Here is a 17019-nt window from a genome sequence, read left to right as displayed (position 1 = left end):
ACTGCCATGATAAGGGAGTTCTTAAAAAAACTGCTTTGATGCAAAGTATCTGCTGCCTCGTTAAAAAAAAAACTTTTACAATCCAGTTGTTTGGGGTGTGACATTGACTTAATTTCACTTGTTCAGTTGCTTCCAGACCTTCATCAGCCATTTTGATGATCCAGCCTTCATAGCCGTACACTCTGGGCCAGAGATAGAAACCATGAAACCATGTTTGTAATATTTCTAACTCAGTATATGTTAAAAATTGTGAGTTTTTAAACATTTGAGATATTACCCTCCAAATGCCTGCAGATCAATCTATGGTTATTGTGTACAAGTTTCAGCAGCTAAGAGACTAAATTATGCCAGCCTTGCAAGATTATCCAAGATTATCTTTGTGGGTATAATAGTGGAATTTTCTATCATGGAATATGACATGAAGCAAGAAAGCACCCAGCAAGAAAAATAGGTATATCTGTTCTAATGGTGCACTATATGCAGCCAATTTAAAATCACATCTATATTTAAGCTTTTGTCTGGAAAGCTCCCTAAAGATGCCTGTATTATTGGCTAAAGATACATGTACTGCCACATTACTGCTTTTTACCTGGATTTAGCACCAAGAGTGTGTTAAACACTATCATTACCAGGCAGAAGCAGCATAGTTCCTAAACAAAGCCAGATGAAAAAAATAGGAAGTTTAGAGAGAAATACCAGGGGGCTTGCACATGAATAGTACAGTATTGTTGCTGACCACCAACATTCATTTTTAGCTGGTCTTCTGATGTGTACTTCTAGAATGCCTGTTTACTGTCTGTTCTTACTTAGGGACGGTATTATGAGTCTGTGGCCAGTTCCTCTGAATGGTTCTTTTTCATTTTCTCTCCACTTCTTCCTTCCCCACCTCTTGCAGAAATTTGGGGAACTTGGGATGACTCCTGAATGCAAGGCCTTAATGGGGCTCTACCATGGTCAGGTGCAGTGCAAGAAGAACAAGTTCGGGGAGCCCAAGCAACCAGTCAAGTAAGTTCGACTATTTGAGCAGTCTTCAGTTGGGCTGGCTAGAACAATTCTGTCCATTTGTACATAAAGGTTTAGATGGTTTGCATTAATAACACGCAGGCCAGTTCAAAGGGCAGGAATGTCACCTGCCCAATTCAGTCTGGTTTGAGAAGACTGGTTGTGAAAACGCGTGCATTATAGCTAAGCCAAAAACTCCCATTTTTCCTCCTTGTCCTGGCAGGGTGGAAAGATAACCTTCCTGCTTTGCCTGAGATCGGGCTTTGCATGCACAGGCAAAGCCAGAGCCCTGACAGTACCATGCTCAAAACTTTCTATACAACCGGCTTGTCCACTGCAAAGCAGGGAAAAATGGGAGTTTATATCCTAACTGCATTGAAAATACTGGCATTTAAGCAACTAATAAAGATCTTAACCTCTGTTAACTGATTGATTTTTTATTCTTTTTTAATGGAATTTGAAATGCATTATTGTGGTTTACAGATGAAAACTTCTTCCAAATGTTTATATACATATACACCTGTTAAATTCAATGGGACTGTGGACAAAAAACATATTACATCAACCCAGTTTGAAGCAGAAGTGGTCAGTGAGTTTAGGGATGCAGTTGATGCTTTTTAACTAGTAAATCATTTAAAATTGTTTTAATTATCTGCTTACCATATCAGCATTTTTAAAATGGGGGAGTGTTAAATAAGTAAATTATATACTCTCTATGCACCCAATGTTTCACCATCCACAATCAAGAGGGGTATCAAATTATTTCTCCTTATATCTCAAACTACTGCATTTTTTCAAGATTTTCAGTTAATCTTTAGTTGAATTGTCTTATTCACGGCCATTCCTGAATTTGTGATTTCAGGAAAAGGCAGTCCTGTTTTAAATTTTAGTGATTTACAGTACCTCAGCATTTGAGAGCTTCTGCTTTATTTTGTCTCTGGTTGTGTTTTTTTTATTTTTGTAGAAAATAATACAGCTTTTTAAAAAGATATGCAGGTACATCATGATCATTAATTACTTCAATCTTTCTCATTTTTAAGGGTTAATGTCATAAATTATTATCAGAACTGGTTCTTGCCTAATTTTGATAATGCCCTGGTCAAAGAGTGATTCAAATTTACCACAAATGTGGTAGCATTTACTGGCTTGGATACATTTAAAAATGGATTAACAAATTCATGGCAATAGCATAGCTATTGATCCTGGTAGCTGTATAGTACCTGCAGAATCAGAGGATTCTTCTGATGATGGTTAGGATGATCTACTTGGCTACTGAGAACATCAGGTTTCCTGGACCAAATGGGATAATAATCTGATTCAGGTGGTTTTATGATCATTTCTGTATTGCTGTAGAGTGATTCCAAAAGGGATTAATGGGCACTGTACATTACTGGCTTATCTGAAATTACTTTTTGGAGTCTGTAGTAAAGATACTGGGAAAAGAAATATGGGATAATTTGGCTACCAGAAAATGAAAATTCTCTTTGATATTTTCTTGATTCCCTCCTTGTGCAGGAATCTTGCTATCCTGGGAGCTGGTTTAATGGGTGCAGGAATTGCTCAGGTTTCTGTGGAAAAGGGACTTGAGGTCATGATGAAAGACACCACCCTGGATGGCTTGAGCAGGGGACAGCAGCAGGTCTACAAAGGGTAGGTTCACTTAGGATCTAGCATCTGGTGTACTTGCAGCCCGGAGGGATTTGAATCCTGGTGTAACTTTAGCCCTGAAATACCACTTTCAGCTGTTCCAGACTGGTTCAGTGTTTTTGAAGCAGTAATATGCAAAATTCTTTTCTCTCTTATTGCTAAGTGTGTCTTGACAGCCCTTCATGTCATAAATGTACAGGCTGAAGGAAGTTCTCAGAATAGCAAGTGTGACTCTAACAATCTCCTTTCATTCCAGCATTTCTTGTTTTGGAACTCAGTATCTTTGTGCATGACTTTTTCCCAGTGATCTTCAGAAGCTGCTGGTATTGCTGAAGAGCTGTTACCCTTTCTCAGTTGTTTAAGAGAACCATCTTTTTCTAGATTAGTTTAGGCTTGGGAAGATCTAAATGTGTTTGGCAATAAAATGTCAGTTGACAGAAGTTCCTGAAAACAATAACACATTCTTGTCATACCCTCCAATGGTAATCTTACAAGGTTTTTTTAATTAGTGGAGTATCTTGCCCAGATGTCATTTTACTTTGGTTTAGTTTAGTTTGACAAGCTTCCTCTTATTATTCTGTCTTTCCTTTATAGGAGGGTATCCAGTTAATGGCCAGGATCAGTACTTGTATTTGGCAAAGTGTTTGGAAACAAGGCTATTTAAAAGTGCACTGCTAGCCCTCAGGGTCTGTGTTATTTTGTTTTGCTTCTTTGTTTTGTTGTGTGTTTATCAGTATATGTATTTCAAAATCATATTTTAGCAGTGCTTAAAAATAAGAAAACCTAAGACTGAAGTTAAAAAGCCATCTGCTTCTAAAAATAGAGCTGTTTTTATTTAGTGCTTGAAAGATCCTTCAAAGCTTAAGAAAAGCTTTCTTCACTGTAAAAAAATTATGAATGTCACAGCTTCTTCACAACTAGGCTTTACCCAACAGCTTATTTTCAATACTTCCTGCCCTCCCCACCCTAATACCTTCTCAGCTTGAATGATAAAGTAAAAAAGAAGAGTATGACATCATTTGAGAGGGATATGTTCCTAAGTGGCCTCACGGGGCAGCTGGATTACAAGGACTTTGGGAAGGCTGACATGGTCATTGAAGCTGTCTTTGAAGACATCAACATCAAACACAAAGTGCTTAAGGAGGTGGAAGCAGTAAGTAGGAGCTCATGGGCAATAGACATGATGGGAGTGTGAGATGCATTGGAATGTCTTTGGGATATCTCCCTATTTTCTCATATAAAGTTTGCCACCTCATTCCTTTGCAAGAGCTGAAGACATTGGGGGATTACGTTGATCTTGGGGCACTTATTAGGCATGCCTAAATCTCATCAGTAATCTGTTCCAATGACTGCCAGGAAGTATCTCCATTCAGTCTAGTCAAATTACTCCATCAGTCAACATTAGAGCTGTGGGAGTCAGAGGAAGGATGATTACTATAGGGATGTGAATGGGATACTCTGTCCCCAAATCACATATTATAGTGGAAAGAGGGAGGTTTAGTATCTTCTTTATATAAGGTTGCTATAACCATAGCAATGCACCCTCCCTCTCCCAAATGTATTATTTGTTTTGTCTTCCCAGATGGTCCCTCCTCATTGTATCTTTGCCAGCAACACATCTGCTCTCCCCATCAGTCAGATAGCTGCAGCCAGCAAAAGGCCAGATAAGGTGAGTTCAGTGTCTTTATAGGATACTAGACAACCCATGACCTGTTGGGTCATTGTTTCAGAGATATAGCCTTACCAGATTCCTCAATGCCTTCAACAATGGCAAAGCTTCTTTTGTACTGCCTTCACTGGAAAAGTTCTTAAAAATTCAGGGAGATATTCAGAGATGTATCTGCCTTGAAAATAGCCCATGTCATTCATATTAAACTTTATAGCACAGTCAAACATCAGGAGTTGATCACAGGAAATGTTTTACGACATTTTATATTATGTCATAAAATGGTTTATGATTATTTTTAAGTAGTAAAATGTTTTATAAAATTTGCCAAATTTCTATTCCACGGGAATTATGGATCCCGGATTTTGGGTTCATTCTGTAAGTTAGCCCACTTGAGGTACCTTGGTTCAAAAATTGTTGCCCTACGATGCACCATTTTGCCCAGTTAAAGGTTACACACAGACAAACAGGAGAGTTTTAGTAGTATATTGAGTAGTAGATATTGAACACCTTTTGTTAAGCAAGGCCTCCTCCTCTATGTTTTCCCCACAGCATTATCTTAGTCTTGTTGGAATACCAGCGTTGTATTTGCAAGTCACATACTCTGATACTGAGCATTGACCTCTCTCGTAAAGTAGGGATATTTATTTGCTCTAAATGCCTTGAGCCCACTAGGTCTCTGCTGTCATTCTGTGATACTGCATATTCCAGCAAATGGTTTAAAGAAAATATTGGTCTTTGGCTTCCATTTGTGAGAAGTTTATTCCAACATCACCTAAACAACTACAACAGCCCTTTCTGCTGGAACAGTTGAAAGGAGTAAAAATCTTACACACAGAATTAGACCTAGCTTTAATTAGGCCTTGATTACCCCTGTGTAAGAGATTTGAATGTTCCTACTTTGCAGCATATCGCAACCCCACTGTATGTGAGGGTCTTAATTCTTTTCTATTTCACCTTCTTTTGTGCTTTAGGTGATTGGGATGCACTACTTCTCTCCTGTTGACAAAATGCAGTTGCTAGAGATCATCACTACTGACAAGACATCCCAGGACACAGCAGCCTCTGCTGTTGCTGTTGGTCTCAAGCAAGGAAAGGTCATCATTGTGGTTAAGGTGATTATGACTTTTATGAAAAATATGCAAGACTTCCAGTGGAATTACCACTTTGCGCAGGAATGGCCAGGATGAAACACTTTTTCTGAATTGCTGCATGAGTAGGCTGTGAGGATTGAGAAACCAAGTAAAGTATCAGCCGTGTTCTTCACAGGAAGCTTGTTGGAAATGTACAGAGAACTTTCTCAAGAGCCGAAGAAGCCCAGTTTTTTTTATGTATATGTATATGTATACAATAATTTTATTAAAAATTACAATTACTACGATACAAACTAATACAAACTAAAAAAAGAAAAGAATAAAAAGAAAAAATAGAAGGTGCAGAAAAGAAGAAAGAAAAATAGAAAAAATAATATAGTAAAGAAAAAGAAAAGAAATATCTAAAGAAATGACTTCCCCCTTCATCACAAGTATAAACAATTTTAGTAACTTATCACCTTCTCTTAAAATACAACAAATGATCTCTTCTTCGCATATCCCATCTCTTATTTATTTTATTTATCAAATTTTTATCACTGCCCATCTCCCCCAGATGGGGGACCCTTATCTATAAACAAATCCTTAAAGCCATCATTTCAGTCCTATGTCAACAAAAGTCCATTAAGCGTTACCAGAGATAACCTTGATCAAATAAATCAACTTTATATTCCTTCCTAACAATCTTGATGTTTACTCTCTTTAAATAATGTCCTAGAACTTGATTTATTTCATTTTTTCCTTGTCCCTTCTCACAAAATTTTTCAAAGCTTTAACAAGCCTCTCTTGTAAATCCAATATAGGAAAATTATCCAGGTCACTCTCTTGGTTTGCTATTTGTACATCCCTTTTAATTATTAAGACATCAGCCAGTTTCTTTTCTATGTCCAGTGTAACATCTTTTTCCATGTCATTCTTGTAACCTGTCATTTTTAAATCCACTTTCAAATCAGTCTCAGTCTTGTCTGGTAAAACTTGTTCATCTTCCAAAGCACTTTTTAAACACAGTCTATCTGTGAGGCAGGCACTCTTAAAATTAATTTTTGGATCCATTGTTCAAAAGTATCCTTCAGTATGCCCAGTGTTAAAAGATTTTGCTTCATTCTGTATTTTTAAGTCAAGTTTGAGTGTTGTTCTCCTTTAATTTCAATATTTTTTAAAATCTTACGTTTTTTTAAAGAATTCAAAACAAAAGCATTTTCCCACAGGAAGGATTCTTTATAATTAATTCCAAAATCTTATTTCAAATTTATCTGAACCCTCAGTCCATTTGTAACTTTCCAAAGTCAAAGTTTTAATCACCCTTTTGCTGTTTATTCAAAAAAAATTTTTTTAAGTCCTTAAACTAGTATTTAAAACTTATTTTGCTAAGGATTAAAGGAAACACCTGGTAATGTAAAACGTATTGATGCCAAGGTTCCTAATAGCTGAAAAGCAATTAACAAACAATTTCCAAAAGTGATTAGAAAAGGAAGTATGTGAACCTAGTGTCCTTTTAAAGGTGCTGACCATGGTTTGAGCAAGATGGCTATTCTCTCGTCTCCCAGAGCTCTAAACCCACTGGAGATCACTGTCTTGCAGTCTCCTCACGAGGAGCAGCTGTCTGGAGCACTTGTGAATGACCTCAAGTCCTTTCCTTGTCTGGAGAGGAAGTATCGAAGAGCCCTTCTACTCACTGGCTCTTCATTCCATCACGGTTGTTGGCTCCACTCTTCATGGAGCAGTCTTCAGTCTACCGTTTCTTTCCCAGAAGCCTAAAGAAGCCCAAATTTTGTGCTATTCTTGGTGGTGCAAAATAATTTTTTTATGCACCAGTTATTTATCTTCTTTGGCCTAACAACTCTAGAAGCTCATGGAAAGCTCACAAATGTCAGGCCAAAGCTTAACCCTTTTATACTCAGATGTAGAATATGAATTACGTACGTGAAAACAAAATTATATTAATAAAAATCAGATAAATCCATATTACTTGGGATCTAGGGATCATTGTGTGGGGGAGATGGGCGGTGATAAAAATATGATAAATAAATAAAATAAATCTCAGCCTAAATTCTTGTTTTAGCCCATACCACTAAAAAGTTGATCTAAACACGAGTCTTTGCCACAAATATCCATGAGAATCTTTGGAGAACTGCTACTATGAAATACCCTATTATGAGAAAATCTGCATCTATCAAAGTGAATTGGGTGTGGGAAGACTAGTTAGATTCTTTGCTGCCTCATCTTCCTTGGCAAACTTACTTCATATTTCTGTTTCCTCCTCGACAGGATGGCCCAGGATTCTATACAACTAGGTGCCTTGCACCCATGTTGGCTGAAATTGTCCGTGTCCTCCAGGTTGGTGTCTGTTGCAAACAGCTGGGGTTCTGGAGAGTACTTTTATGGATTGGATGGGATGATATAGTTCTGTGAAAAGATGCTCGCCCCATTTCAGGTCCTGCTGATAATATAAATAATGTTTGAATTAACAAATAACATCCACGTTATTTGAGTCAGAAATGGAATTTTCAGGCTACATGGGTTCCTTATGTCTTGTGATAACTAATTACTGAATTAGTAATTAGTCAGCTGTTGAATATGGAGATGGTACTTTGGGATTGCTTTGCTACCTACATGAGAATGGATGAACAGATTCAGTCTTTCAGAAAGGTCAAGTCAGAGTCCAGACCTAAATGCTATAGAAAGGTGGCAGGACCTGAAACAAGCAGTTCATACTAAAAAAAAACCCCTCAAATATGACTGAACTCAAACAGTTCACCATGGAGGAATAGGTCAGAATTCCTACCCATTAGTGTGGAGGACTGATAACCAACTATAAGAAGCATTTGGTTGCAGTTGCTCCAACTACTGGGGGTGCAACCAGTTAGTCAGAGGTGATTACTTTTTCAGACTAGCAAATCATAAGTTGATTGACTTTGTTTATATATAAATGACACAAGCACCAAACATTGGTGTATTTGTTCATTCAGACTACCACAGGCAATTGATAAGATTCAGTGCTAAAATTCAATTTAAAGAAAAGGACCAAATGCTTTTCGCAGAACTGTGTGCAATTGGATGGATAAGCTCAGGTTTATTGGCTTTACTGTTGTGGCTTTTAAGTAACACCATTATTCCCACCAAGTGAAACTGGGACAAGATAGAGCAGCACTATTTACAACCTTCTCATAAGCTGTACGCTGGGATCATCCAGTGACAAATCAGTGTTAAGCGTTATAGAGAGTAGGGATGCTAATTTGAGGGGGAGGAGACAAGACAGTCTTCTTGCTAATATTGTTAAGAGTCAGAAACCACTGAATATTGCAAATCATTGAGCAATCTGTCACCAGCATTTGATCTACCTTCATCCTGTTCCAGTAACTAGCAAACAGTGATATAACTCATTTCTTTCACTCAAAGAATTTTCTTTTTCAACTGTCTTCTGCAGGAAGGTGTTGAACCTAAGAAAGTAGATTCCCTTTCCACTGGTTTTGGCTTTCCTGTTGGAGCTGCTACTTTGATTGATGAAGTTGGGGTTGATGTTGCCACTCACGTTGCTGAAGATCTTGGCAAAGCTTTTGGAGAACGGTTCGAAGGAGGGAATGTGGAGATAATGAAAGCCATGGTAGACAAGGGCTTTCTAGGTAAGTGTTGCAAGCTGGAACTTCCTGCTGTTCAATCTTACATACCAGCAGCATGCAACAAACAGTTGTTTTTCACTTGTTCTTTGCTTGTTTCTGTTGGTTTCCAAAATGCCTCACACCAGATGATCCTGGGTGAAAACAGAAGCATAGAGAGGAGAGCCTGGCCTGGCATTAGCTTCCAAGGGCCAAAAGACAGGATCAGTGGAGGGGCATGGTCTGTGGGTGGACATCTGTGGCATGATTTGTTCCCCTTAAGCCACTTCTCAAATCCAGCTGCAACTCCTGCCCCACCTTCCGAACAGAAGGAGCCCAGGATTAGCATTGTATTGCCAACGGATACCAGCCCTGGAAGAGAGGTTGCCAGGCATATTGTGCTTTTGGTATGGAAAGTAATTATAAACTGTTTTGTGAGTCAGTCATACATAGAAAAGATTGATATGACTGGACAGTGTCACTTTTCCCCAGGGTTGCTACTACTTCTGCATGAAGAAATCCTCCTGGTCTCAGCTGTCTCTGAAATCAGTCTGAAAACAAAGATGAGTCCCTGGAAAGATGGCTTATCTTTGTCAGACCCAATGTTTCTACCATTTTAAGCCCTGCTTCCTCACAGTAACTTGATATCCACTGCACTGGTTTATACTGCTACAGGGAAAGCAGTGGCTGTGGATCCCCTGGATCAAGCTTTACTTCCACCAAGTTTAGTTTATAGTTTATTCGGTCAATGACCAGGAACATAAAATTAATAAGAACAATAAACAGCATCAAACTAAATCAAGTGAATACCACTATACATAGACAACTATAAATCAAAACAATTACCATATAATCTCTAAAACCCTAGTAAAATAATAACATATGTGTTTATCTAAACATTAATAGATCTGTTATGTTAATAATATATTATTTTGTAAAATGTATATCCTCAAGAAATTTTTAAAAAAACATTAAAAAATAGCTAATCAAAATATTCATAAAAATAGAAAAATAAGCAGAGATCCCTACTTCTTTAACTGGTTTTGCCTTATTATCATTGCGGCAGCACAAAATTTAGCTACTGCATGTGTGATGGCTGGATTTAAATCCTGAAGAAGATGCTTCTCATAAAAACTATCAGGTCTTCCAGGGAATCTTTCTATTAAGGGGAGTATATATATTGATCTTATATCCCTGTAATATTTACAGTGTAATAAAACATGAGAGAAGTTTTCCACCTCCTTAATGCCACATATACAGATACTTTCTGCTAAGGGAGTTTTATTATACCTGCCTTACAGGAGTGCTGATGTAAGGTTATTGAGTCTAGCTCTAAAAATGCTATTCTGACCTTAGGAAGGGTTAGCTCTTTCAGATAGTTTGCTGGTTCCCAAGTACCCCATCTTCTCTGATTTCTACTGTGCAGGGGTATCCTATTAACTTCTGACTGGAATTCCCTGTCTCTTATTCTATTAATAACCACCTGCTTGGCTTGATCATAACCTAGGGATTGTAGAAATAATGGGGAAAGCCTATATTGAGCCAACTTACGCTCTATCGCCTGTTTCCAGGGATTCCAGTAATTTGGGATGTGGCTGAGTAAACAGATTTCCAATGGCGTGGTTATCCCATGTATTGTTATTCTTATGACAGTTGTTGCCATAGAGCTGAATGCATAAGCTAAGTCACTTATTGAACCTGTCTGGGCTGGGGATCTGCATGCACTTCAGGCTCCATAGAAATGATGCAGTAGAATTACCATTGCTGCTACTTTTGGTTGCATGGGTAGTGGATTGTGTGTGTGTGTGTGTAACTATATAAACTCTATAAAGATTTCTGGTAAATGGCACAGTTTGGTTTGGTGAAAAGAGTATCTTAAAGTATAGGTTTCTTTCTGCAACTAAAAATGGAGAAAAAAAAACATTTGTGTTTTTTGTTTTTTGTTTTTAAATTTGAGACAATGGAATAATCAGAGAGGTTCTATCCAGTCAATACCTGATGCTGAATGACTGCAGCTTCTGAAATAAATAAGATTTTAAAATAAGGTTTTTAAAATCCTAAAATCTTCTGGGTTTAAAGAATCCCAAGTTCTCAAACCATTTATTTTTTTGATATCTTGTACTAGGCCTTCTCTGTTTTACTGAACAGTGTTACGTGAAAGCTTATTGATCAAAACCATTATAAGTAAGGGAATCAATATCTATAGCTCATCTGGTGAGGACCACAGCATTTGGAGGGCTGTGACCTGGAATGTAAAAACAGTAAATGCATACATGAAATGAAAGGAAAACAGATGTGTTGTGTGTCTGTGAAACTAAGAGAAAGGGGAAGGATGTAATAGAACTAAATGCAGTGGAGTTGAATACCTGCAGAAAAGAGGCAGATGTAATCATGAATGAAGGGGATAAAATGTATGTCAGAAAGTACGAACTGGTATACTAGATTTATATCCCACCTTTTGTACAACATAATGCTCTTGCATCCTATTTTCCCCATAACAACAACCCTGTCAGGTGGGTTGAGTTGAGAGAGAGTGACTGGCCCAAAGTCACCCAGCCAGCTTTCATGCCTAAGGGAGGAACTCACAGTCTCCTGGTTTCTAGTCCAACACCTTCATCACTACACCAAACTGGCTGTCAAGTTGTTGTGGATACATAATGACTGTAAGAGGCTATAGGTGGTGATAATTAGATGTTATGGTCCAGTGAATGGTGATAATGGACAAATCAGAGAGGAGTTTGGGGAACACTATGCAACATTCTGAAAAAATGCAATCTAGAAGAATTCTGTTAGGTGACATGAATGGATGGGCAGGTAGGAATAAGATTAGGGAGTACAAAAATAGCTATAGCTATTGGACCATTTGGAGACCTAAGAATGAATGAGAATGGTGATTGTTACATGGGTAAGTGCTTAGAAAATGTCTGTTTTGAATACATGCATCAGTCTATTCATGCATAGACATGGAAAATAAATAGAAAACATAATTTGTTTATGATGATTGCAAGTTATACACGATGATTGCATTACATCAGTGGTGAGAAAGAATTTGTGTGCCTTGGTTGAATAGTTATTAAATATGGGAAAATGGAATTTTTTAAAGATGTGTAAATGTTGGTAATAAAGTAGCAAGTAGTATGTGGTCTGTTGCAAAGAGTATTTGTTGGAAGAACTGAAAAAAGCAAATATAACAGGATGCTTCTGCTGGTTTGTTCGTTTATTTTCTATCCCGCCTTTATTATTTTTATAAATAACTCAAGGCAGGGAACATACCTATTACTCCTTCCTCCTCCTATTTCCCCACAACAACAACCCTGTGAGGTGAGTTGGGCTGAGAGAGAGAGACTGGCCCAGGGTCACCCAGCCGGCTTTCAGGCCTAAGGCGGGACTAGAACTCACAGTCTCCTGGTTTCTAGCCCGTTGCTTTAACCACTAGACCAAACTTGCTCTGTTATATGGAAGTTAGAGTTGGATATGTCAGGAGAAGCATGAAAGTAAGTTGAGTGTGGTGGAAATAGGTTAATTAGGAAGTGTGCCTCTAGTTAAACAAGAGGAAGATCAAGAATGAGTAGATGCTGTCCGGTGTGAGTCATGGGTGACTGAAGACATCTCTGCAAATGAGCGGAGATGACAGCCGCCGTGAAGACCAAAGGACTGGCGAGTAGACCAGTCCTTCGAATCTCTCTGAAGAAGGAGAGAACGAGAGATCACCCACAAGTGCTCTGAAGGGCAGCTCTTCATGAGGAGACAGTAAAACAGCGATCTCCCGTGGGTTTGAGTGCCAGGAGCCAAGGGAGACGACATCTTTGCTCTCAGCAGCAGCAGAGCCTTTCACAAGGATGCTAAGCCAGCCGAACTCACTTTCTAATCACATTTGGAAATGTTCAATTTAACCACTTTATGAATTAAAGAGACCTTAAAAAAGGCAAGCTTAATTTGACACCTGCTGAGTTTTACCTTCTTCTTTGGATTTAAGAAATTTTAAACAGAGACTTAAGAATTTAAAATAATATACAATTGGCAAAAAGCCAAAAAAAAAAAAAGATTTTGATTTAAGAAAGTTTTAAATGGATTAGGAGTCCAGAGAGATTTGGAATATTGGTTAAATTTGCTGCAAGATTTGAAAAAATATATAAGAATATACTCATGGGAAACAACTGAAACAAAACTAAACACATACTAGGAACTGAGGCTTGATGAAGGTTGCAGATGGACATTAGAGGGAACTAAAGGACCAGGCAGAAAAGAGTTAAAATAGCTAAGCTGGCTATAACTTTTTCTTGTTCAAAGAGTCCTTTGAAAAATGGACTGAGATATTAATAACTATTATCTCAGAAAGGATACAGATTTCAATATATAAACTTTTAGAAGATGATGAGAAAAAGTCTAAGAAACTTTTACCTGACATAGACATTATAGAGTTTGAAGGCATGGAAGACAACAGAATTGAGATTACCAAAATGGGAATACAAAAAACATTAAGAAAGGATCTGGACATGGAACAGGTGTGACAAATCCTGGACAATGCCTCTCTATGGGATTTACAAAGTAGGCTGGTGAAAGCTTTGATTCCTTTTAAATACCAAAGAGTGATGAAAGATCAAATCTTGCAATGCCATTGGAATGATTTAAAGGTCAAGATTGTGCAGAGCAAAAAGAAGGAATATAAAGTTGGACTATTTGACCAGGGATAAACTTTTTTTTTGATATTAATGGACTTTTTGCTGAACCAGGGTTGAAAATATGTTAATTTCTGGATTGTACATAGTTAGGCTATGGGGAAAAGAGGGGTTTTTTTTTAGCTGTAACTTTAAAATAGGATGAAAAGTTACTATAATAGCTTATGTTCAGTGTGATGAAGGTTGGAAACCACTTCTTTATTATTTTCTTCCTTGTCTTTTCTTTTTTCTCTTTTTTTTGCACATTCTGAACTTTTATTTTTCTTTTTTCTTCTAGTTTAGTTTTTATTAGTTTTTACTATGTTTATTAAAAACTTCAATAAAATTATTTTTAAAAAAGAATTGAGTAGATGCTGAATGAATGTGTAGGGACTATAAAAGTAAATGACTTGTATGAAATAAATACACTGAAGAACTTTGGTTATACAGAGAGAATTAATGAGAATTGAATTCCAGAACAAATATAGGAAGGAAGAATAGAGGGAAGGATTGAGGATGCTGCGGTTGGATGGAGTTGATGAGATCCTTAAACAGCACTAAAGGCAATATATGAATGGGTGTATAGATGTGGTAGAATCAAGGATGGTTTGGAAGCATAGAAAGGTATAGTGAGAAGTGTTGATATAAACTAGATTTAGTTGTGTTTCTTTTTCTTCCTTTATGGCTTATTTACTCTGGGTTACTCTTTCTAATAGTAAGAATATAATGTGATGGGTCTGCATGTGCAGAAGAACTTATTAATGGAGAGGACTTCTTGGGCCAGCTTTGTCTATCCCACAAACTGCTAACCTCCTAAACAGCCAGAGTGGGAAACCTGACAGCAGTTGTCGCTTTATCTGTGACTTTTCTTAATGGAACCAGTGGCTGTGAGTGTGATGCTAGTCAATGGCTTGCAGAGATTCTTGGAATCTCATGCAGCTGTAGGCAATTCCTGACAGCTATCCCTGATTTGTGTGAATTAAGGTTCAGTTGCCTTGATCTTTATATCTGAACAGAAACTTAATAACCACATTGGAGTCGGTGTGGGTGATGGAAAGTTATAAATTCCCATCTACAAACTGTGCAAAGTTTCCATTAGTCCCAGCCTGGAACCTTCATTCTAGTGAGTCATGTGGGGAGATGTCTGACAGCATTACCTGAGATGATCAGTAGGGTGGGAGGGAGCCCTATTACTGCTCAATGTGTGGGAGCAGGTTGTGTGCCATGATACCTGACAGTTGTTACTTGAAAACCACTGTGTCATGTGGCAGTGAGTTCTGTACAGATAGTACTCGCTTATCAACCTCGGGACCAGCAACTCCATCACCAAGTGCCATGATTACTAAGCGAAACATCATGTGACCATGCTGGACTGATGACCTCACTTCACTTCCATTGTTAAGTGAATCACCACAGTTTTTAAGCAGATATCACATGACCACAACTTGCAATTTCACTTCCACCTTCTCCATTAATTCTGCTTGTTAGAAGCCTGTTGTGAAGTATGTGAATGGCAATCACGTGACTGCAGGATGCTGCAACAGCTGTAAATGTGAGGATTGGTCACAAAGCTTTTTTTCCCCAACCACCATAACTTTGAACAGTTGCTAAGCAAGGCAGTCAGTAAGCAAGGCTTACCTGTAGATTATATGGAGGGAAATGGCCATAGCATTATGAGATAGAGGAATATTTTCCCCATTCCCTACCCTACTCCTCTTTCCACAAGCTAGAGTCTCTTTTTGAGCTTCCTTATATTTATCCTTTCTGGTCAATGTTTGCCTCTTTTGTTATTAAGTTAAGTGCCTGCTCATTCTTTTCCACTACCCTCTGTCTTTTATTTGACAGGTCGCAAAGCAGGAAAAGGCTTTTATATTTACAAAGAAGGTGCAAAGAATCGGGATGTCAACACTGGAATGAATGAAATTCTAGAGAGATTCAAAGTGGTTGCCAAGCCGGAGGTGTAAGTGGGAAAAGAGATTTCCTGAATAGGCAGAGCATTCCAGAATAAGGCTTGACTGCTGGCTCTCCTTATTCCCTACATACGTATGAATACATAACAGCTACCTTATGGAATCAGAACATGGTCCATTTAGCCCAATTTATTCTACTCTGACTGGCAATATTTCAGTTAGAGCTTTTCCCAAAATTTGCTGTCTGGAATCCTTACACACAGAATATCCCAGAATTGACACAGGATCATCTGCATGGAAAAGCATGGAAAGCCTCGTCCATTGGTTTGTACTGTTCCCAGTATAACGGAACCAGATGCAGGAGAAGTGGAATTGTCTGGACTGCACTAGAAACAGCATAACTTTGAGCAGATGTTCAACCAAGGAATTCTCAGTTCCATAACTAGACTAATAGTGTTTCCATATATGAATCCATATGTAAAACCATGTTGGTTTTCACCTAAGTTCCATTCATTTTAATAGTTTAAATGTAGGATTCAGAAATCATGACAAAATTTATTGTATTGCAAATTTAGATTTTCCAATGGCTCTTAAGTGGGCTTTCAACCTGCCCCCATTCTGCAAAAGACAAAAAAAAAGGCCTTTGCCATCACCTGTTTTCTGAAATCTAGTTAACCAAAGACTCCTGGGACTTGTCTGCTCTGCCACTGGATAATGGTCCCCATCCTCTATTCAAGAGAGGCCCTTCCATGTCACTGACTTGCGCCTCTGTTTCAGCTGCTGTGTTCCTAATCTATCTCTGAGGGTGGCTAATGAATTACTGCTTCCCTTCCCAGGTCCACAAAAGAAGATATCCAAATGCGTTTGGTGACTAGGTTTGTGAATGAAGCCGTTTTGACCTTACAAGAGGGCATCCTCAGCAACCCTGTGGAGGGGGACATTGGTGCTGTATTTGGACTAGGCTTCCCACCGTGCCTGGGAGGTGAGTGTTGTCATTCAGCAAGGAACTAATTGGTCTCTCATATATAGCCAGAAGGGTTGGAAACAATATTACCAATGGAAAAATCTTTCAAGCAGTTTTTGAAGTGGTAGTAATTAGCATTGCATTTTCTCAGTTGGTCATGTAGAATTAGCAGCAGGATTGCCTTATGCCACAGTATACTTGCTTCTACAAGGAGTACTTCGTGAGCTCTTGCAAAAAGGCATGAAATACTCAAAACGTGGAAATCTTTCTTAGCAGCAACAATACAAAATTAACCAATCCTACTGTGCTCTTGAGGATTAGCATAAACAGGCAATACAGTTGAACTGTAGCTCCAGTGCCTGTTCTCCAGGGATAGGTTTAGGCAACCTGGTATCCTCTAGATGTGTTGAACTGCGTTTCTCACCATTTCATACCATTCATTTTGCTGCCTAATGTTGATGTGGTAGCTGAAGTTTATGACATCC

The 17019-nt window shown here is 38.2% G+C and overlaps 1 protein-coding gene across 1 annotated transcript in view; it reads left to right on the top strand.

Moving 5' to 3' along the window:
• The window catches only part of HADHA (hydroxyacyl-CoA dehydrogenase trifunctional multienzyme complex subunit alpha), a 33857-nt gene that overhangs the window by 16165 nt on the left and 673 nt on the right, over window positions 1-17019 (top strand). The window contains exons 11-19 of the mRNA XM_063300230.1: window positions 896-1005; window positions 2518-2652; window positions 3631-3802; window positions 4232-4318; window positions 5290-5430; window positions 7675-7743; window positions 8834-9029; window positions 15506-15620; window positions 16407-16552. Of these exons, the coding sequence (XP_063156300.1) occupies window positions 896-1005; window positions 2518-2652; window positions 3631-3802; window positions 4232-4318; window positions 5290-5430; window positions 7675-7743; window positions 8834-9029; window positions 15506-15620; window positions 16407-16552 (1171 nt within the window). The remainder of the gene's footprint in view (window positions 1-895; window positions 1006-2517; window positions 2653-3630; window positions 3803-4231; window positions 4319-5289; window positions 5431-7674; window positions 7744-8833; window positions 9030-15505; window positions 15621-16406; window positions 16553-17019) is intronic.

Source organism: Candoia aspera, chromosome 1 (assembly GCF_035149785.1).
Source record: "Candoia aspera isolate rCanAsp1 chromosome 1, rCanAsp1.hap2, whole genome shotgun sequence".
NCBI lineage: Eukaryota > Metazoa > Chordata > Lepidosauria > Squamata > Boidae > Candoia > Candoia aspera.
This window is presented reverse-complemented; position numbering and strand designations above follow the sequence as displayed.